At 44.8% G+C, this 22,035-nt stretch overlaps 1 protein-coding gene across 2 annotated transcripts in view; it reads right to left on the reverse strand.

Moving 5' to 3' along the window:
* Window positions 1-17,565, reverse strand: part of Sh2d4b (SH2 domain containing 4B) — a 101,297-nt gene extending 83,732 nt beyond the window's left edge. Inside the window, 1 exon segment of one of the 2 annotated variants that reach the window (NM_001170349.2) lies at window positions 17,054-17,565. In NM_001170349.2, the coding sequence (NP_001163820.1) occupies window positions 17,054-17,237 (184 nt within the window). In that variant the 5' untranslated portion in view covers window positions 17,238-17,565. 2 annotated transcript variants of the gene reach the window in all.
* Window positions 17,566-22,035: the final 4,470 nt, after the last annotated feature.

A 22,035-nucleotide genomic window follows, 5' to 3' on the forward strand; every position in this document is an offset into this window, starting at 1 on the left:
TTTTATCTTACAATGTCAGAAAAGTGGCATTTGCAAATGCCATCATGATCTCATGAGGCAAAGGATTACACATTGGGCCTCTTAAAAGTTCATTGTAGCAGACAGACATTTTTCAAAAATTTTAGCTTTTTTTGCTTGAAAGCAGAAATTTTATCATCGGTGTAAGCTTTGTCAGTTCCTTTTCCAGGAGCAATATTCTCTCCGCTCATTTTAGAGTAGTCACCTATGAAAAATACATATATCATTTGCCTGGCAATCTTTTCTTAAATAAAGACGGCGAACCACGAAAGAGGCTAGTTTATCAACTTACCGAAACAAGCACACGACTTTTGTGCAGGATAGCCCTGCATCCTGCAGCAGGAGCAATGCTTCCCATGGTCATCTCATTTGTCACATGATAAAACGTTTGCTATTTCATACGGGAATGAAGCCATCATTCACTTGGACAGAATGATGAAAAATACATTGACCACTCCCAGTATGGTGCCGGCAGATTTCCTCACTGTGTTGGCTAACTTTCCATCACTATGACAAATACCCAAGCTAGTCAACTAACAAAGAAGAAAGGTTCATTTGGGCTTACAATTTGTGGACTTCAGAGCATGTGCGAGCAGACCCAATATGGGATATCACACACCGGTGGAATCATACACCAGAGCAGATGTGTCGTGACTAAAAGAGGAGGAGAGTGAGGTCCCATAATCCCTTCTGGGAATCTATTTATCCCCAGTGACCAGGATGGTTTCTACCAGACCAACACTCCCCGCACCTCCAAATAGCACCAAACCGAGGACCAAGCCTTCAGTGTGGGACTTTGGGAGACACTCCAAATATTAAATGAGGCACCCCGTTGTTTTTACAGCCTCAGTACAAGTATGGTTAAAAGGAGCATAGTTTTAGCCAGGTATGGTAGCACTGGCACTCAGGAGGCAAAGGCGGGCTTATCTCTGTGAGTTCAAGGCCAGCCTGATCTACAAATCGAGTCCAGGACAGCCAGGCTACACAGAGAAACCCTGTCTTGAAAACCAGGGGGCAGGTTTTTCAAGGAACCCAGAAAGCACACTTTGAGAATCATTCCATAATATGACAGCTCAATTTTCTTGTATTATACTGATTCAAGGGAGGGAAATAATGCCTGGGATACACAAAGAATTCCTGTAAATTGCTAAAAAAAATATCAAAATACTTAACTTCACCACCAATTAAAAATTCGGTATCCACACAGGAATGAATTGTCATTTTGCTCATACAATACTGGAAAGCATGAGAAGGTGTAGTGGTTTCAGAAGCAGAAAGAGTCTTAAAATTATTTCAAAGGAGACAGCAAAGGCATAACTATTTTCATTATTCCTATAATTATTCCTATAATGCCTCAAATAATTTTAATGAGAAATTTTTAAGTAGTATTCTTAAAGACATGATGTGGGCCAGCAAAACGGCTCAGCAGGTAAAAGTGCCAGCTCCCAAACCCGATGGCCTGAGTTCAATCCTGAGACTCTCACAGTGAAGTGATGAACTGACTCCTACAAGCTGTCTTCTGACCTCCACACTCACATGATGGCACACGTACACACATACACACACACACACACTGAATAATACTACAATAGCATAACTTGCCACAGACATGAGACATTAATAAGACATAATTAAGAAGAATTGGCAAAAAAAATAGAGAAAAACAAGTTCCCTTGAAACTGCTGCTTGGAGTGGAGGTTACAAGACAGCCCAGTGATCCAACCAAAAGAAATGAAACCATGCTTCCACACGGAAATGTTCATGTGAAGCCGGGCACAGTACCATACACATGTAAGGCCAGCACTTGGAAGGATGATACAGGAGGATCCCTGTGCTAGCCTATGCTATATATTAAAGCCCTATCTCAAAAAAGAACAACCAACCAGTCAACAAAAAACCTTGTGCATAGAAGTATTGCTCACAAAAGCCTAAAAGGGGCAAATAAGCCATGAATAATGAATAAACAAATACAGCCACAGAGTACGGGGATGTGATAGTTTGTATATACTTGGCCCAGGGAGTGGTACTATTAGAGGGTGTGGCCTTGTTGGAGTGGGTGTGGCCTTGTTGGAGTAGGTATGGCCTTGTTGAAGTAGGTGTGTCACTGAGGTGTGGGCTTTAAGACTGCTAGCTGCCTGGAAATCAGTATTCTGCTAGCAGCCTTCAGATGAAGATGTAGAGCTCTCAGATCCTCCTGCACCATGTCTGCCTGGATGTGCCATGATCCCACCTTGATGATAACGGACTGAACCTCTGACCTGTAAGCCAGCCCCAGTTAAATGTTGTTTTTATAAGACTTGCATTGTTCATGGTGTCTGCTCACAGCTGTAAAACTCTAAAACAGGGGGCATACCTAGAATCCCCAGACCTGGAAGGCTGAGACAGAAGAGTCATTAGATGCCAGCCTGAAGTACATAGCCAGACCACTTCTTACTAAGAATAAATGTTCGAAAAGACCAAATTAATTCAAATATTCAATGCTACCTTAAATTCCCAGCATGAAAGATAATTCTAAAATCTAGCATAATAAGAGAGCTATAATAAAGAAAATAAACCTAGAAAGAGAACAAAGTCAGACAACCTATATATTAACAGTTTGAAGCTTACTTCAAAGCTACAGTTTCAAGGTTTACTAGAAAGCCACAACCACTATATGCTTATGTCAGGACAGACACACACATTGTTAACTAGCACTGTGATGCTTGTGTCAGGATAGACACACACATTGTTAACTAGCACTATATGATTATGTTAGAATAGACACACTCATTGGTTAACTAGCACTGTGATGCTGATGTCAGGACAGACCCACATGTTGGTTAACACTGTGATGCTTGTGTCAGGACAGACACACACATTGGTTAACACTGTGATGCTTGTGTCAGGACAGACCCACATGTTGGTTAACACTGTGATGCTTGTGTCAGGACAGACACACATGTTGGTAACCAGCAGAGCCCAGAGTTGGAACTACACACGCTCATTTGGCCAACAGCAGTGCCAAGATAATGAAATTTAAAAAGGATTTGTTTTCAACAACAAATACTGATAAACTAACATTCATATAAAAATGTTCTTTTCAACTCTTACCTTATGTCACACATGTATTCACATTTAAGCCATCAAGGAATTAGTGTGTACATTCAGGTTCTCCTCCAAAAAAAAGGCACTTTGTACTTTAAAATGTTGGGAGACCCAAGATAAAACTCAACTGATTTGCCATGCTTTCTTCCAAAACCTAGCTGCCTCGGCAGCATCTCCAGGAGAGGTCCTGAAAGACTTCTCATCTCTTTGATGCTTCTGCCCTGAATTTACAAGGCACCAACTTTCTCTTTGGACATTTCCACCAAGGTGTATTTACTGATGCAAGAGTGGGGTGGTCAGAAGTCCTAGACGGCCTGAATGGTCAAGGGTATCCAAGATGTAGGCCTTTCAAACAAGGAAAATCCTGGCCAAGCAGAATCGGATGGATCATCTTTAGCAGGACAAGATGGCTCACCCTTACTGAGAAATTATCTACCACTTAACCTGCTGTAATTGAATTCTTTCCTAGTTACACCTTTCAAAGCTGGAACGGTGACAGAAAGCAGCCCCACTGTCACCACGGCCCTCTTTTCTCACAAATGTAGACCATAATCTACATTTAGATTTAGATGAAATCTAAATTAAGAGGCAAAAGAATGAGGGTCACTTGAGGCTACATGAATTCAGACTTGGAGAGCATGGAGACATTGGAGAGCATAGGGAGATGCTGGATAGCATAAAAAGACACTGGAGAACTGCCTGAGGATCCAGCTATACCTCTCTTGGGCATATACCCACAAGATGCCCCAACATATAAAAAAGACACGTGCTCCACTATGTTCATAGCAGCCTTATTTATAATAACCAAAAGCTGGAAAGAACCCAGATGCCCTTCAACAAAGGAATGGATACAGAAAATGTGGTACATCTACACAATGGAATATTACTCAGCTATCAAAAACAATGACTTTATGAAATTCGTAGGCAAATGGATGGAACTGGAAAATATCATCCTGAGTGAGCTAACCCAATCACAGAAAAACACACATGGTATGCACTCATTGATAAGTGGCTATTAGCCCAAATGCTTGAATTACCCTAGATGCCTAGAACACATGAAACTCAAGACGGATGATCAAAACGTGAATGCTTCACTCCTTCTTTAAAAGGGGAATAAGAATACCCTTAGCAGGGAATAGTGGGCAAAGTTTAGAACAGAGGCAGAAGGAACACCCATTCAGAGCCTGCCCCACATGTGGCCCATACATATACAGCCACCCAATTAGACAAGATAGATGAAGCAAAGAAGTGCAGACCGACAGGAGCTGGATGTAGATCGCTCCTGAGAGACACAGCCAGAATACAGCAAACACAGAGGCGAATGCCAGCAGCAAACCACTGAACTGAGAATAGGACCCCCGTTGAAGGAATCAGAGAAAGAACTAGAAGAGCTTGAAGGGGCTCGAGACCCCATATGTACAACAATGCCAAGCAACCAGAGCTTCCAGGGACTAAGCCACTACCTAAAGACTATACATGGACTGACCCTGGACTCTGACCTCATAGGTAGCAATGAATATCCTAGTAAGAGCACCAGTGGAAGGGGAAGCCCTGGGTCCTGCTAAGACTGAACCCCCAGTGAACGTGATTGTTGGGGGGAGGGCCGCAATGGGGGGAGGATGGGGAGGGGAACACCCTTAAAGAAGGGGAGGGGCAGGGATTAGGGGGATGTTTGCCCGGAAACCGGAAAAGGGAATAACACTCGAAATGTATATAAGAAATACTCAAGTTAATAATAAAAAAGAAAGAAAGAAAGAAAAAGACACTGGATAGAGTGGGGATACATTTGGTGACATGGGGGAGACACTGGATGGCATGGAGGAGACATTGGATGACATGGGGGAGACAGTAGATGGCATGGAGGAGACATTGGATGCTTACAATTCTAGATGTGGTGGGACCTGAGAGAATGGAGTCTAAAATTCAGGTAGACTAAAGTCTCATGCCAACTTCATTCGTGGCATAAGACAATTTATACTCTGAGGGTTAAGAGTCACCTCAGTAAAGTGTATAATCACAAGGACAAGATGCACATGGCAAAAAAAAATGTTTTTCTGAAGAGGCATATAAACAAGTAACACTATCCAGCTGTGGAGAATAAGCTAAAGTAAGCGCTCTCCTCTCCACTCCAGCTGGGAGGGGCATGAAAACACATTCCAAGAACAATTCTGTGTTTCAAGAAACTGAGGCCTGTTTTCTTGGGGTTTTCTCACAAGCACTTAAAATGTTCGTAGGACGCCATTCTCGGACTGTGTTCTAACAATTGGATAGCACGGCAAAGACACCGCCTGGCATGGTAAAGTCCTTGAGTAGCAAGGGGGAAACACTATGTCACATTGCAAAGACACTAGACAGCATCAGGGAGATGCCGGATAGCATGGGAGAGACACCACTCGCAAATGAACAGCATGACGAGCTTTTCAGCTGGTACAATGTGCCAAGAGAAGCATGACCAGGCAATGGAGGAAACAGCCCTCCCTCTAGTCCAGCTGCTGGTTCCAGATTGATTTTCCCTGATATCTTTAAATTCTGAGATACTACTTGAAAGAAATCCTCTTTTCCATAAGGTCTCTTCACCAATATACCTGAAAACATAGCCTGGTATCAGAGTCTAGCGAACAGAAAACACTGGGATTTCTCGTGGTAGAGACACATTGCATATAACAAGTGTTTGCTACATGTGTATAGGAATAACTGCATACTGTGCTGGTGAGTTTTTATTACATTCATTTCTATATCTGTACTGTGTATGCATGTGTGTGGGTGTGCATGATACAGAACACATGTGTAGGTCAGAGGCCAGCTCGCAAGTGTCCCTTCCTGGAGATCAAACCGAGGTTCTCATGCTTGGAAACAAACATCTTTACCTGCTGAGCCACGCCCTCTGCCCTGAGAGGGTTAATCTCATACGATTAGATATGGTCAGATATGGTGCTAAGATGCTTGTTATGTCGTCGAGTATTACACTAAAGGATTTATTAATATTTACAATCAGTTGGCTCTTAATAGAACACATGAGCCTCCTCCATGTAGAAGGCCTTGTTCAATTAGCTAGAAGTCTTGGAAAAGGAAGAAGAAAACCAAGGTTTCCCCCAAGAAGACTATACCCAAGAACTGCTGCTTGAGTTTCAAGGCCATAGATGTGAGACTTACTATTCCCTGTGAGCCGATTTCTTAAAATAAAGTTGTAAATACATTTCCATTCTAAATGATTCTGTATCACGGGAGAATCCAGACTTAGAAATACACTAACTAGCTGATCGTGAAATGACTGAACCATACCTTCTGGGCAGTAAGGAGCCAGGAGATACTGAGGACCACAAGGTACCGTGCACAGCTTGTCCACTATGTCCATGCACCATTCGTGGGGGTAAAAACATGTGTGGCTTTTATGACATCTCTCAAGAGAATCCTGCAGGTAGGTGGCCCCAACAGCAGGTGCGTTCCCTGCACGTAGGTGTCATTTATCCTAAGCTATAAATTTGATCTTCTAGGAAAACAAAAATAACTTATGAGGTCTAAAAGTGGTATTGTTAAGCTACTGAAAATCAATAACTTAATAGCATATCGGGTTTCGGTTGGGGCCATCTGGTTTCCGTCCCCAGGAGGCCAGGGAATAGGCCCTATTATCACCTTCAGTTGACACAGACACTTGAGTATCTTGCCTAGGCCAAATTAATATTTGGACACGGGTACAGTCAGTGCTTGTACAGAGACAGTCACTGAATGTCACTCAAAGTCCTCTGACACAAATAATACAAAGTCCCAGGACAATGTAAACATCAGATGAATCGTATGGCTTATTTTACGTTGCAGTTCATACAGACTTCACAGTTGGTTATCCAGGGCTCTCTCTAAGCTGTGATGATAAAACGTCCCTCCCACCCCACCCCCTGACACTCCAACTCAAGACCGTGTGGCCTGTTGAAGGGGAATGTCTTAGGACTTCCTGCAGCTGTCACTGAGAAAGTCACAGCATTCCACCTCCAACCCTACCTAGCCCCTTATCTGTAATTCCCTAAGGACTGAAACGACAGAAACAGGATACCAGCAAGAAGCTCGGGACCCTCATCTTCGTCCTGTTACTTATTAGCACAGTATTCCCAGTTAGGACAATGTCTGAGGCACTAATCGCTTACTTTGTCATAGGAGGGGGATGCATCTATTAAGGGACTAGATGCACTAAATCTTCAGTGTCTCACAAACTCTAAACATCGGAACTCAACCCAGGCAACCAGAAGATAAGCACGCCCATGAAATAGGATAGAGAAAAATGATCCCTGGTACTTACGGTCAATGTGAAGGGACTTGGGGAAAGATTGATACAAAAACAAGCCCAAAGACTTTAGACCTCAAAGTCGAACGTAAAGACCTATTTCAGTATGGAAACCCCCCAGGAAGCGTTGCAGATTCTTACACGAGGAAGCAACTAGAAAGCAACAGTGTTCGCTACCCTGAAAGACAGAGAAGCAAGGCTGCCATCTGCAAGCTGCTCCGTCATCAGAGCAGGAGCTGAGACCCGGCATCAGGTTACCAGGTGATGTAATCAGCGGCTGCCTTTCCCAGGAATGTCCCGGAGGCTCACCTCCGGGCTAGCGGGAGGTGACAGGCACCAGAGTCTCTAATACAAAGAAAGAGAAAGTAAATCTGGGCAGCTCAGTCTAGCAGCACACACTGGGACTCTGTACCAGTCAGGAAAGCAGCTGCCACCATGCAGGGAACCGAACTCAAGCGCTCAGTGAGAACTGCGTACACTTAACCTCCGAGCCATCTCTCCAGACTCATGCTTTCTTTTCCCTTCAGCCTGGGATTCCATCCCGTGGACTGGTACTATCCATATTCAGGGTGTGTAGTCCTACCCCAAAAACCCAAACACAAAAACTAGCTATTGCTGGCTTGCTCGAGCGCTCTCTCTCTCTCTCTCTCTCTCTCTCTCTCTCTCTCTCTCTCTCCTCTTGATCTTTCTTACTCTCTCTCGCACCCGCATGTTCTGTCTCTGTCTGTTTCTCTCTCTCTCTCTCTCTCTCTCTCTCTCTCTCTCTCTCTCTCTCTCTCTCTCTCTCTCTAATATTATTACTTCTTTGGGAATTTTACATCATGCACTCATCGCGCTCATTTCCTAGGCCCTCCATGTCCACCTCCCAACCTTGTGACACCACACACACACACACACACACACACACACACACACACCAAATAAAAAAGTCCAACTTGTGATATCTATATACTCACTATAGCATGGTCAGCCTCTCAGTGGCTTTCCTCTTAAATAGAACCGAGTCATCCGTTCCCCTGCACCCATGTCAGAAGCCAGCAACTGTGGACAGCCAACATCAACATTCTTATCGCATTTTTTAAGAGTTCTCTGCTGTGGCTTCCCATTTAGGCTGCTATTTATTAATTAATTAATTTATTTATTTATTTATTTATTTTTGATGGGGAGGGTTCGGGTGGGGTTGGTTTGTCTCTTAAATGAATATAAAGCCTGACGTTAAGATTAGCCACCTCGACCAGTGAGATTGTGCACTGTTTTACATCTTTATTGTAATTTAAAATGGTCTTTTTGCAAACCGCTTGTTTAAATATTTTCTTACTTTTTCTCTTGATTGTATTTTCCTAATTGATTTCGAAAACTTGTTTCTATTTCCTAAATATTAACACGTCCTCTGTTTTATATGTTGTAAATCTTTTCCTCCCATGTATCTTCCCTTGGGTTCCTTTAGGAATTTTTATTGTGATGTGGGCAGATACTTGCATGTGTGTATGATCTGTGTGTGAGGGAAGTTGTGTGCGTGCCATAGCATGAACACGAGGAGTCTGGGAGTTGACTCTCTCTTCCTACTGTGTCTTGATATAGGGTCTCACTTGTTTCCACCACGTTGCTTAGCATGCTCCAGGGCAGCTGGCCCTGAGCTTCTAGACTAGTCTCCTATTTCAGCTTCCCACCTTGAGGTAGGAGTAACAGACTACAGATGCAAGCCACAGCACATGACGCTTTAATGTGGGCTCTAGGGGTTAAATTCAAGTCATCAGGCTTGCACAAAACCTTCTACCCACTCAACCATCTCGATGGCCTTCGTCCTGTTCAAAACTACCAAGGAGATAGTTCTTGATTTAATGATGCTTTTCTTTATTTTCCTTGTTATAGTAAACATCTTTATTTTACACTTTTCTTTTATTCATCTAATAATTGTGTTATACTTTTGCTTTTTTTTTAAACATTTATTTATTTATTATGTATACATTATACAGCTTTCTGCCTGCATGTACACCTGCAGGCCAGAAGAGGGCACCAGACCTGATTATAGATGGTTGTGAGCCACCATGTGGTTGCTGGGAATTGAACTCAGGACCTCTGGAAGAGCAGTCAGTGCTCTTAACCACTGAGCCATCTCTCCAGCCCCATACTTTTGCTTTTTTGTATGCTGTCTTTTACTTATTTTAAGATAAGTCTTTTTAGGAGCCGAAGGGCTAATTTAGCAACTAAAAGCACTGGCTGGACTTAGGTTCAGTTCTTGCAAAGCAGCTCATGACCATCTGTGACTCTAATCCCAGAGGACACCTCTTCTGACCTCTGAGGGTACTGTACCTACACAGTACTGCAGAGAGAGAGAGAGAGAGAGAGAGAGAGAGAGAGAGAGAGAGACATTATACACACACACACACACACACACACACACACTCAGGCAAACACTCATATGAATAAAATAAAAATAACATTTCAAAAAAAGATAATAAAAGTCTTTTGTAGATTCAGAATATAATGTAGTAAAATGTATGCTGAGGCAAGAAGAAGAGAAACTTGAATTGTAGCAGGTAGGTCAGTACTCAGATCCCAGTTCCCCGAGTGCTTACCCAGTACAGCCTGCTAAACTGCCTGAGACTCATCTGCTCAACTAAAATAGAGCTCAATTCTCACTTCATCAAAGACTCGCATCATAACATTTCTGCAATCAGGATGTGTCTTACAATCAACAGTGCATCATGATTTAATTCATAAAATACATACAGTGGCAGCTTCTGGGTCAGTAAGAGGGCAAGACTAAGCAGGCTTATCACAGACCTGGCAGGTCTCCTATCAGGGTGAGTTCTTCTCAAGGAATACAGCTGCTGCTGCTTTGCCTGCTTCCCCGTACCCTTTGCTTTTGAGCCTCCAACACTCACTTGCTGAGGACCCCTTCATGATCCCATATCGAAAGCTCTCAGCTGACACTCCATGTAGATTCATGTAAGGAGAGGTTCTGATGCTAATGTCCTGTTCCCCAATTGGTTCTTGATTTACCAGTAAAGAAGACTAGGGGCCAATTATTGGTTGGAAGGTACAAGCAGGACTCAGGGTCCCAGGAGGAAATGGCAGATGCAGGGAGGGAGAGAGGATTTTTTTCGGCCATGCTTTGGAGGAAGAAGAACACAGCAACCATGTGTGGTCTTAGGAGATGCTAGGATCTGAGGCCTCCACTACAGGTGGCCAAGGATGTTTGACAGGGGCTAGGTGGGTCTAGCCACTGAATTTAGCCAAGTGGAGAGACAAGAGATAATAAATTGATAAGAGCATACTTTTCCAGGCAGGAGATAGTAAAACCCAGCAAATGTGCCTAGGAGGTAAGTTGTAAAGTAACAAACTGTGTGTATATATGTCTTTTACCCTTGGATTCAAGGGTCTCGGGTGGGAGCTGGTAGTGCCATCACCCACCAGAGGAAAGGCACATAGAACAAAAGGGAAGCTGGGAGGGGCTAGTAGCGAGGCTGGTCCCAGAACTAAAAGGTAGTAACTTAAAACTTCATGCAACAGATTCAGACTATCTGGATCTTGTATTTAAGGGTTTCACACAAAATAACTCTTTCTCCATAGCTTCAAAAAGTGTACCTCATCCCTGGGCTCATCCACAACTGTCAGATACAAAGAGCTATCACCACAGTCCCTACAGATGACTTTGTACTCCTTCACAACAGGAGTTCTGCTCTTTTATGGACCCTCTCAGTGCCTACCTAGTATATCTGGAGGGTTGTAGCTTCTGAAAGGCTGGCATGGAGGTAGGAATGAGCCGGTTGAAAGGAACCAGAGGCCATCAGCTGGTGTCATATGTTTAGGGTAGGCACCAGGAATTCTGCATGCTGGCCCACTAACTAATCATAACCACTTATAAAGGAAGATACTTTCAGCAACTGTCTCTCCCAGTACAGAGGAAAGACTGAGCTGCAGGAGGAACATGATGCTGACTGACTCACTGGCTGCTGTCCCACCATCCTGGCTTTGGTTTTAGGATAGAATATGAACCACAAAGTAGTCTCTATCAAAGTCAGTGCCATGAGCCTGTTGGAACAACAACTCATGGGAGGCCCGCTAGATCACACAAAACAAACAGGTACAGCATATAAGCCTGGGTATGAGAGCTTCTCCTGATGTCACAAACTATCAGCAAGATGAATAGACATACACCAATCTTCATGCTGCTTTTCAGAGATCACCAGCTTTGGTTCATTGCTCTAACCATGTCTAGGAACAGTCACAACTAGGATCCTTCCAGGCCATAGGATACTCCTACCATTCTCAGCAGATCACGTCTGTTCTCAGTAGAGTATGTCCCATGCCCATCCTACAACTATGTCTTCATTTCACCCACAAGAATGTTTATCGACATCTCCAAAAGCAAAGGAGTTCTTCTGGAAAGACTGAATTTCTTCCCATATCCTACACATTGAAACTAAACTTACAAATCATACTACCAGTGATGGCTTGGGAGGAACAGGACAAAGTTAAGATTCTAGTATTCTAAGCTACACCTCTATCTCCCAGACCCTAGAATAACTGAGGTTGGCCAAGCAGAGATGCCTTCCTCCCATACTCAGTTCTATTAGGAAAGAACTGAGATGAGTGTAATCTGCTTCCTATGTTATGTATATTATACATGGTGAAGACACTTTGGAAATCCCCATCTCCCCCCACCTTACTGTTTTAACAAAAAGCTTTGTTACTCCCATTGTAAGGTGAATTTCCAAGGTTACTCCACTAGGTGATAAAATCAAAGTGATAAAATCCTGGTTCCATCTAGGCTATACACATTTTTAAAATAGCATCAACACAACTCAAGAGTAGAAGAACCGAGACAGCATTATTTTATGTTCTTAAACACCTCAAGAATTTATCCCTAGCCCCTAGGAAGTGGGAGGGAGCAAAACTGCCAACTTGAAGTTTGGCATTACCAAAAGGAACAAAGAGAAGAGGGAACTGCACAGATCCTAGGAATGTTGGAGTGACTGGATGAAATCTTGCAGAAGCATAGTTATGGCTCTATCCCAGAGTCTCAAGGTGACAACACAACTTCCCATTGAATAACAGTGGTCAACCACAACGACTGACTCCATTAAGTCACTGAATGTAAACAGTTAACATAACAGCAAGATGAATAGACTTTCAATCTGTAGGGTCTCCCGCATCTGGCTCAGGAGATAACTACAAAGAAATGTCTTGTAGTGAGATAAACAATGTGCCCCTAATGTTCTTCCCTTCCCCTTACAATAGAGGTCTAAGCTGTCATTCCAGCTCATTTCTGTGGTCCCAACTACATGTCTGAGAGTTGGGAAAGTCACAAGGTTTTATGAACTAGAATGATCCATGACCCCTGGGTTTACTCATAGCCTCGTCAGATATAACTAGAGTAAGGCCAAGGCACATTTTGCCCCGGCCTGCCATTAGAGTGTGACCTGCGCTCACAGATGGTGAATTCAGGCCTACTAGAAATTTTCCCAGCAAAGGAAGAAGCTCAGTGGGGACAATGGCCAGAAGTAGTGCAATACCATTTTAATCTGAGCATGCCTGAGCAATGTTGTACAGAACGATCCTAAGAGGCCAGAAGACATCTCAACAGGGGCACAGGAGATGTGCCATACGGAACAAATTAGGAGAACGGAGACTGGGAATTTATGTACATATGCAGGGAAAGAAAAGATCCAATGGATGGATGTTTCTACCTTGAGCCACCACATAGATACCTGACTCCTGGCACTTGTGTCAACTGTGTACACTATAATCCTTCTGTTCAAACTTCCAAAGGCTAAAACTCTATGCAGTCCATCAGTGTCAGCCTCTGGAATAAGTAATGAATGGATGAGTGGCTAGACAAGAGAACAAGTGGCAGATTTTTTTATTTAATTGAAGTTCTAAGACTAGAAAGAATTATAAAGGAAAATTTTCAGTTTTGAGACTACAGGTCAAAGCCATGGAATGTGTATTTGACGCCATTTCTCATCATCTGGGTGGCCTTGGCTCTACTCCATCTGTTCTGTGAGGCTCAGCACTCCCATCTGAAGTAGGGTCATAGGTTCTTGCCTTCCAGACATGGGGAGCCTTCAGGTATGTGCCTGAACAAAGCTCTCACAGGGTGTAGGGTGTTCAAGATCCTTCACCATGACTCTAAGGCACTGTGTACCCTCAACCCTCCAGCAAAAAGATTTTTTGCTCCTGGGGAAGAGCCAGCTCTTCCTCTAGAACTCTCCAGAGTCAAGTCCAAGCAGTTCCCAGGGGTAGCACTGCAGTATGGAGCTAAAATCTGAATGGGATTTTGGCCTGGGATGTATACATTCCTCAGCCAGTCCCCTCTCTTTCCTATTCTTTATAGATCACAAATGTAATTACTCAGAAAAGAACCTTCTGCACCAAAAACCCAAATGAGTTTAATGTATAGTTTATATATGAAAAGGTAGAAGTCAGCGTGTGACGAATCTCCACATAAATATATTTGCAGTTAAATTTTTAGGCATCTGTCTTCTTCCCAAAGGACTTTCCAGACAGGGGTGAGGCCTCAGGACTCAGGCTAAGTGAGGATGGAAGGCCTTGACTTGCAGACCACTCCAGCTTATGCTTCAGTTGCCAGAGCAGGAAGCCCAGATTTTGCACCAGCCACCTAAAGTCATGTCAGAGTTCTGTCACCACCTCTGGGTGGGTGGGTGAGTTGAGTGCTCAGGGGGAGTGTTCTTGCTATTTCTTGTTCAGAACAGGTATTTAACATTGTCCCAGCTCTATGCTCAGTCTTAAGGAAGGAAAACACAGTGAAGTATAGTTCAAAGTTCCAACAGTTTGTAATCTACTGGGAGAGTCACACAAGTGAATGGTGACTAACAATGCCAAGTTGGCAAGTGCTACAGCTGGGGTTGGTCCTATGTGCCAGAAAGGTATAGAAGAGCAAGTCCTTCCTGCATCAATGACATCCTTCAAGACTCCAGGGATGGAGATGATAGGAAAAGAGGAAGAAGAAGAAGAAGAAGAAGAAGAAGAAGAAGAAGAAGAAGAAGAAGAAGAAGAAGAAGAAGAAGAGGAGGAGGAGGAGGAGGAGGAGGAGGAGGAGGAGGAGGAGGAGGAGGAGGAGGAGGAGGAGGAGGAGGAGGAGGGGGGAGGAAGAGGAGGAGGGGGAGGGGGAGGAAGAGGAGGAGGGGGAGGAAGAGGAGGAGGGGGAGGAGGAGGAGAAGGAGGAGAAGGAGAAGGAGAAGGAGAAGGAGAAGGAGAAGGAGAAGGAGAAGGAGAAGGAGAAGGAGAAGAAGAAGAAGAAGAAGAAGAAGAAGAAGAAGAAGAAGAAGAAGAAGAAGAAGAAGAAGAAGAAGAAGAAGAAGAAGAAGAAGAAGAAGAAGAAGAAGAAGGTGGTTACCAACAGAAAGAAAAACATGCACAAAGATGTGAGAGTGGGCATGATGAGGTGGACATGATCAACCTCACCAACAGTGAGGCTAGATTGGAAGGCAGAGGCAAGGCCACCAACAGGCCTGCATTGGATTTGGCCTGGGTTGAACTCTCTGAACAGATCAAAGCTACACTTCACTCGAATAGATGGAGACAAGTGAGGGAGGGTCACAGGGGCAAAAAAGAAAGCAAGTGGATTTGTGTTGCAAAGTATAGAGTTGGGGCTATGTGTTTTACTAAAAAAAAAAATAACATTCAAGGAGACTAGAACTTTTGGTGGACTTTACAGCCAGACTTAGTAACACACCGTGAGGTCACCTAAGACTCAAGATCACTATCCTCAGCCTGTTTGTTTAATCTGCCTTTAAGAGTTCAATACAACAACCAACCTTAATTGCTCTGGATTTCCCACGTATTCAGCTTTTATAACCTGCGCTCGTCCACAGCTCTAATCCTAATCCATCTGGCGCTAGTGAGCCGCTGCAAGATTTAGCCTTTGAAACTTGGAATAGATGGGACATAGTGCATTCAGTCGACTGAAGCAGCAGCATAGGGAATAGTGGTGACTCAAGTACCAGGAGCCAAGTGTCATACGAGGCAGCTCTCCTGCCCCTCACTCAAGAGTGACGCGTGCGCTTTGGTACTTGTGTTACACTAATCAAGTGCTGAAAGAGCTGAGGTAGGCTGAACGTGTTAGCATTCTAAGCTCCACCCCCACAGTTCCCTGGCAACAGCCAAGTATAACACTATAAAAGGGGCCGCTTGCCCCCTCCTCACTCTCTTGCTCTTGCTTTGCTCTCTGGATCTTACCCTCTTCCCCCTTTGTCCCTTCTCCCCATGGGCTCATGGCCGGCCTCCTTTCCCCAGACCCCCATAGAACATAATCCCCTCTCTCTTTATCTTTCAAAAGTACAACGTTGGTACTGAAATCTGGGACATATCCTCTCCTTATCTTTTTACAAACACATCGGAAACCAATCTTATAAAATGAATAACCACCAGAAATGTTAAAAGCAACATATGAGTATCAGTGGGTAAATAGCGATGTTTGTAGCACGGTTTGTTATCTGGGTCAGTCAGGATCAGTGACTTAATCTCTTATAGAACTGTTAAAGATTTCTGGGAAGTACTCATCATTCCTTTTCCCATATGAAGCTTTCTGCATTTCTCAATAAAGGAGAAATCAACTGTTAGGGACAGAAATACCCACAGAGAGACAGGGACACACAGATTCACAAGACAGCCTGATTGAGGCGGGCACATTAGCAGACTCATACGACAGACAGAGGGCAATGGAAGATGCAGGGAGACTGAAGATGCCAATCCGGGCTCACTCTTGATCAAATGACACCAAGAGAAAACGTTTCATTGATCTCTGTACTTAATACATGCAACACCAGCACGTTACTGGTGACTCTGAATCTACTTTACTGTAATGATTTCAAAGAACTGTAAAGTGAGTGCAGTATACACAGAAGCTACTCTCCACAGCGGAGCCTGGAATGTGCAAGGTGAATTAGCACACCTGATGCGGGCTAGAGGGCCCACTAGTCAGTTAGCACCAGCACACAGCTTTGACTGACAAATGACTGAATATTAATTACCCGAAAGACAGGTCAGGTCCTCGATTCTTGCCTGAAGTTGCTACTGTCCTTTGGAGATGACTCATTGTACAAGAAAATTTCCTGGCATCCTTCTGACAGATGTGCAGTGGGACTATAACCACAGCCCACAGCATCCTCTCACACGAAGACATATACACTGTGGGCTGCGATACAGAGTACAGACAAAGCTGAGAGCCAGAGTCTCTATGCCAGGGAGGAAGGACCTATTTATCTTCAATGTACTCTACTAGAACTGTTAGTGAGGGTGGAGAATATGTCCTTGGTCTGGGCATATACCTTAATGGTAGAGTTCGCAAGGCCTTAGACTCAATTCCCAGAATCAGAAAAAGAAAGAAAAGACTGTTCTATATTATCTGCCATGCAATAGACAAGCGTCAGTTTCAGTGGTGCATTCTTTGAATTGGGGCCTTCCTTATATGTGACAAAGCAAGTCAACATTTCCCCAGCCCATCTAGATCCTGCATAGTTCCTGCCACATTCATTGTCTCTAATCCTGTTTGGAAGCCCAAGCTAGTGGGACCAAAGGCCCCAGCACAAGGGTTCCAAATCCCCGGTCTTTATCACACTAGTGCCCGTATGAAGGGAGAACCCATCTTTGACTTGTTAACTTTTTCATTACTAGTGAAGATTTGGTGACCCCCAATCCACATACCTCTCTTGACCTTTGCCGGCCTGAGGCCCTCTGCCTGAGCCAGGGCATCCCATGCCTCCCGTTCCCTCCAACGTCGAAGCTGCTCCTCTCGCATCTTATAGAAGAGGATGTGCTTTTGCACATCACTGAGCTCAGCCAGAAGCTCTGGGTCGATGTACATGTCTTGCAGGATCTGCTGCAGCATGATGCTGTCCGGGACACACACTGGAGTACAGCCAGTCAGAACTCCAGGGCCAGGCAGATCCCCCGGCCAGGCCAAGGCCTCGAGCCAATTCTGCCCTAGCTCCTCATTTTGGAACCACTCCAGATATCCTTTTCTTGTATAGCATCTTTGTTCTGTCTCAGCTCCCAGCCAGTGATGAATTCATATCGGCCAGGTTGGCATTGTTCAGCCCACGCAGCAAGAACCAAGCTCTGAGAGGAGCTATCTGGCCCTGGGTTCCTATCAAGATCACTTATCATTAGATCACTGCGTTTCAGCAACACCTTATGTTGTGGCTTTCCCTGGGGTTCTGAGACAATAAGGGTCCAAACCTGTGGGTCGGTAGGGTAGGTGTCGAGTGATGTTAGTGGAAGGTAACAGTGACACCAGCTGTATCAGTGACACTGGCCTGGCCAGCTGAGAACTGATCCCTCCCCTGCAGAGAAGAGGGGGAGGGGACGAAGTCGGGTTTTTTTGCCTGCTAATTCCATGTCTTTTGAGCCAATGTCAAACAGAGGCCTATGAAACTTTCAAAAGCTTCTGGGACACCCCCCCCCCCAAAACCACGCTGTATCTGCTTCACCAGGGACAACCTTCCTCATTTCAGGGTTCCTGGAAGACGGAGGTATTACTTTTTAAAGTGCCTTGGGGAGGAAATGTCTTTCCCCCTATCTGTTTTTGGATTCAAGGGGGAGAACAAAATGGAGTCAGTAGAGGAAATGAGGGGTTATTACCACAGTGTTCATCGCCATAAAGATGACTTCATTTCCTCTTTCCCTAGAGCAGACTTTTAAACTGCTTAAAGACAGGCCTCTCCAGGGGGCTGTTGTCTTTGTTGTTCACAAAGCAACCTGTCACCCAGCTTTAATAGAACCTTCGAGGCTTCTGCTTTAAGGAAGCAAAGGCCTCTGGCCTAGAGAGGCTGCTTTTGCTGAGACCCGACGTTCCCTTTCTAAGCTTGCTTGCTGAGCTGCCCACGGGTGCCCCTTTATCCTGACAGGAGTCCAGGATAATCGTGCATGCCTAGGGCTATCCAGCCAGTAAGCTGCTGCACCAGCCCTCCAGCCAGGTTTCAAATTCGAGGTCCTCTAGGTAGTTTAAAGCTGCAACCCTATCTAGAGAAAACAGGCAGGATCTGGCACCGTGAGCTGGTTGGATTGGTGGTATGGAAGATGGACTTCACAACCAAGAGGCAAGGAAGAGATCAGGAGTCCAGATCGTTCTCTCTCTGCAAAACTGGCAGTAAGGTAAGCAGAACTAAGCAGTCTCACCAGTTAAGCCCACAGGTCAAAGAGAAACATGGTAGTCAGACACCCTCCTCTCAGGTCAGGTATGACTCAGAGCTGGCGCACAGGAACTCCTACTGAGACAGAACAGTGACTGTGACCTGGATCCTTCCTACTTTTCACAATCTCTACTGACACTGACGTTGGGGATTTAGCTCAGTGGTAGAGCGCTTGCCTAGGAAGCGCAAGGCCCTGGGTTCGGTCCCCAGCTCCGGAAAAAAGAAACAAAAAGAAAAAAAAAAAGAAAGCTACTTACTTCCACACTCACACTGGCACACACGTACATGCTATACACACACATGCGCGTGTGTACACACACACACACACACACACACACACACACACACACACACACACACACAAACAATCTCTACTGACTACCGCCATTAGAGCTCTGGCTCCCCTCAGTGCACGGCCAGCCATTCTTCCCCAGCTTACTCCTTGCCTCTGATTTGATTATTTTTGTCTTTCTCGCCATGCGTACTGGTTAATTTTTATCAACTTGACACAAGCCAGAGTCACCTAGGAAGGGGAAACCTCGATCGATGAATTGTCTCAGTCAGACAAGTCTAAGAGCTTACTGCTGATTGCTGTGGGAGGACCCGACCCACTGTGCCATGCGTAGGCGGGCAGACCGGATCTGTGGAAGAAAGGTAGCTGAGCAAACACGAGGAAGAAAACCGAGAAGCAGCCTTCCTGGTGATTTCAGCTTCAGTCCTGGCCTTGGCTTCCCTTGGTGATACAGTGTATGCTATAAAATGAAATAAACCTTTCCCCCTCTCAAGCTGATTTCGATCAGCGTTTTATCATAGCAAAGGGAAGCAAATTGGGAACACAGGTTAACCGAAAGCAGGAAGGGCATCTAGCCTCTTTCTGTGTCCCCAGATTCTTAGAAGAAGAGGATAAAAGGCAGAGAGAACACTATCAAAAGTGAAGGAATAGGCCAGCTGTTCAGGGTTCCAGCCCTTTGAAAGTAGTGGTGTCCTGGGATTTGTAAAAGAATAGAAAGAATGACTCCTCCAAGGGCTACCGAGGCTCTCTCTGCGGGGGAGGGGTGCTCCCAGGTCAGTGGGGCAGGAGGCCAATTGACACCAAATCCGTGGACCTGACCCAGCCAAAGGGCTGTATTGGGTTTCTGGAACAATAAGGGGGTGGTTCCGCCACACTGGGCGCCATTGGCGCCCTCATCCACGCATTCCTCAGGCTGCGTCCAGCTTGGTGCGCCCCCTTCCGGCAGCACTGGACCACAATCCTGGCTATGCACGACAGGTGCAAGCAGAAGGACTGGACCACAGCACCATCTTCAGATAGGTTACGTTTTGGTTTTATTTTTCATTGGCCGAGGTGGTGCCTGTTGCAAGCTGACGCCATTTCTTGCGGGACAAGTCTGTTGTGCAAGTTTCTGGAAACTACCTGGATGTCCGTAAGCTGGGAAACATTATTCTTGTCCCAAAGAACGATGACTTTCTTTGTCTGGAGGAGGGGAAACACCCAGGGCAGATAAAGTGAAAAGGCAAAAAAAAAAAAAAAAAAAAAAAAAAAAAAAAGAAAAAAAGAAAAAAAGAAAAAAATGAGGGATATGTCCACAGTGCTATTTGTTTTAAAAATGTGTTTGAACTCCTAGGAAGTAGGCTTGAGAGAGGGCAGAAATGATGAGAGGAATTGTTTAATTATTTCTGTGTAAACAAAGGGAAGCATACAGAAAATTGCACACCTAAATGTTTAACCCAACTACCTGGTTTCTTCTTAGAGAGTAGGGGTTGGATGCTATACAATAAATTAGATAGCCTTGCATAACACATATGATTAAAGCCAAATGTATTTCAAAATTCCTAAAATGTGCTCTACAAACACCATGCCTGGAAATCAGTCCCCATGAGGCTACTAGAAAGAGTCCTGAAGGTAAAGCCAGGCTTCCCTACCCTGGGGAAGTCAAGAGGACACCTGGGTTTCTGAGCTGGAGAAAAGCTTTGAGAGTTTCTGAGAGGGAGTGTTAAGGAGAAGGCACTGGAAGAAGTTTGCAGGGAGATGCCCCTTCATACCGCCTCATACTGGCCTAGAACTAGCTATGTAGTTGAGGGGGTCCTGGTTTTCACCTTTGCAAGTGCTGGGTTTCCTGCTAGGTGTCACCACACCGTTTTGTGAAACTTGTGTTGGGGGTTGAAATCAGGGCTTAAGTACATCTCCAACTCCACTTTTAAAACTTAAGTCAATGCATGTTAGTTTTCTGAGCAAAACCCAGTTACCAAAGTCTAAACCCAAGTCCTCAAAGGGTCCTCAAGATCCCCGGTGATCTCCACTGATGATCCCTCCCACCAGTCTCACTGGCCGCAGCCTATTGGCCTTATCCTGAGCCAATCATTACTTGGCTCCTCAGCAAATCCCAATCATCGTTCTCACGTATCCTTTTCTTTTGCAAAGCTGGAAATCAAACCCAGGGCTTTCCGCTGTACTGGCTCTAGCATGGTTCCACCTTCTCCGACCAGCTCGATTTGTTCACTACCCTGTGCCCTACTCACTTCCTCTGCTTTCTGCTCTGGCTTTTCCTTAGCATTTAACTTTGTAAACCACTATTTTACTTATTGATTTGTTGCTGTATTTTTGTCTGTCTCCCTGCTAGATAATAAGCAACCAACAGCGGGTGTTTTCGTCGGCTTCACAGTGTGGAAAGAACACTGCTGAGTAGTCCTGGATAAACATCTATAGAAAAAGAAGGAAAGACTGGAGAGACAGTTCTGTTGTAATTTCTTAACAGGCACAAAAACCTGGGTTTGATACTCAGCATCCTGTAAACCAGGAATGGTGCGGTGCACACTTCTAATCTCAGAACGTAAGCAATGGTGGTAGGAAGATCAAGGTCTCAGAGTCAGAGTCAGCTTTTGGCAAGTTTGAGAATGGCCTGGACTACATGAGATCCTGACTCAAAACAAGGGGGTGGAGGATGAGGAAAGAAATGTTGGGGCTGGGGATTTAGCTCAGTGGTAGAGCGCTTACCTAGGAAGCGCAAGGTCCTGGGTTCGGTCCCCAGCTCCGAAAAAAAGAACAAAAAAAAAAAAAAAAAAAAAAAAAAAAGAAATGTCTAGGTAGAGTTGACCAGAGCTTGAGCAAATGCCATGGAGTCCGGTTGTCCTGTAGTCAAGGGAAGATAGGCTTCAGTAAATGAATGAGTGGCTCTGCAGAAGTTACTTGCCCTGGCTTCTCAGTCATCCCTGAACGTATGTCCCCGACGAGTCGCTAGAAGACTCCATCATCCTAGCTGCGTGCAAGCCCATGAGAGCAACTACTGCAAGGTCAGTGGCAGCACAGTCCTGCTTGCATACCGTCCACCTGCCCTGGTCCAATGTGCCTTGAGGAAGCTACTCCCAAGAGCACACTTCAGATCTCAGTAGCACAGTCCAACAGCTCTGTGAAAGACAACGGCAATTTCCATCCCATTAGCACTAAACATAGTAACAATAACATAAGACAGGCACCAGGACACAGGACTATAACGC

This window comes from Rattus norvegicus, chromosome 16, assembly GCF_021556685.1.
Source record: "Rattus norvegicus strain SHRSP/BbbUtx chromosome 16, alternate assembly SHRSP_T2T, whole genome shotgun sequence".
Taxonomy (NCBI): domain Eukaryota; kingdom Metazoa; phylum Chordata; class Mammalia; order Rodentia; family Muridae; genus Rattus; species Rattus norvegicus.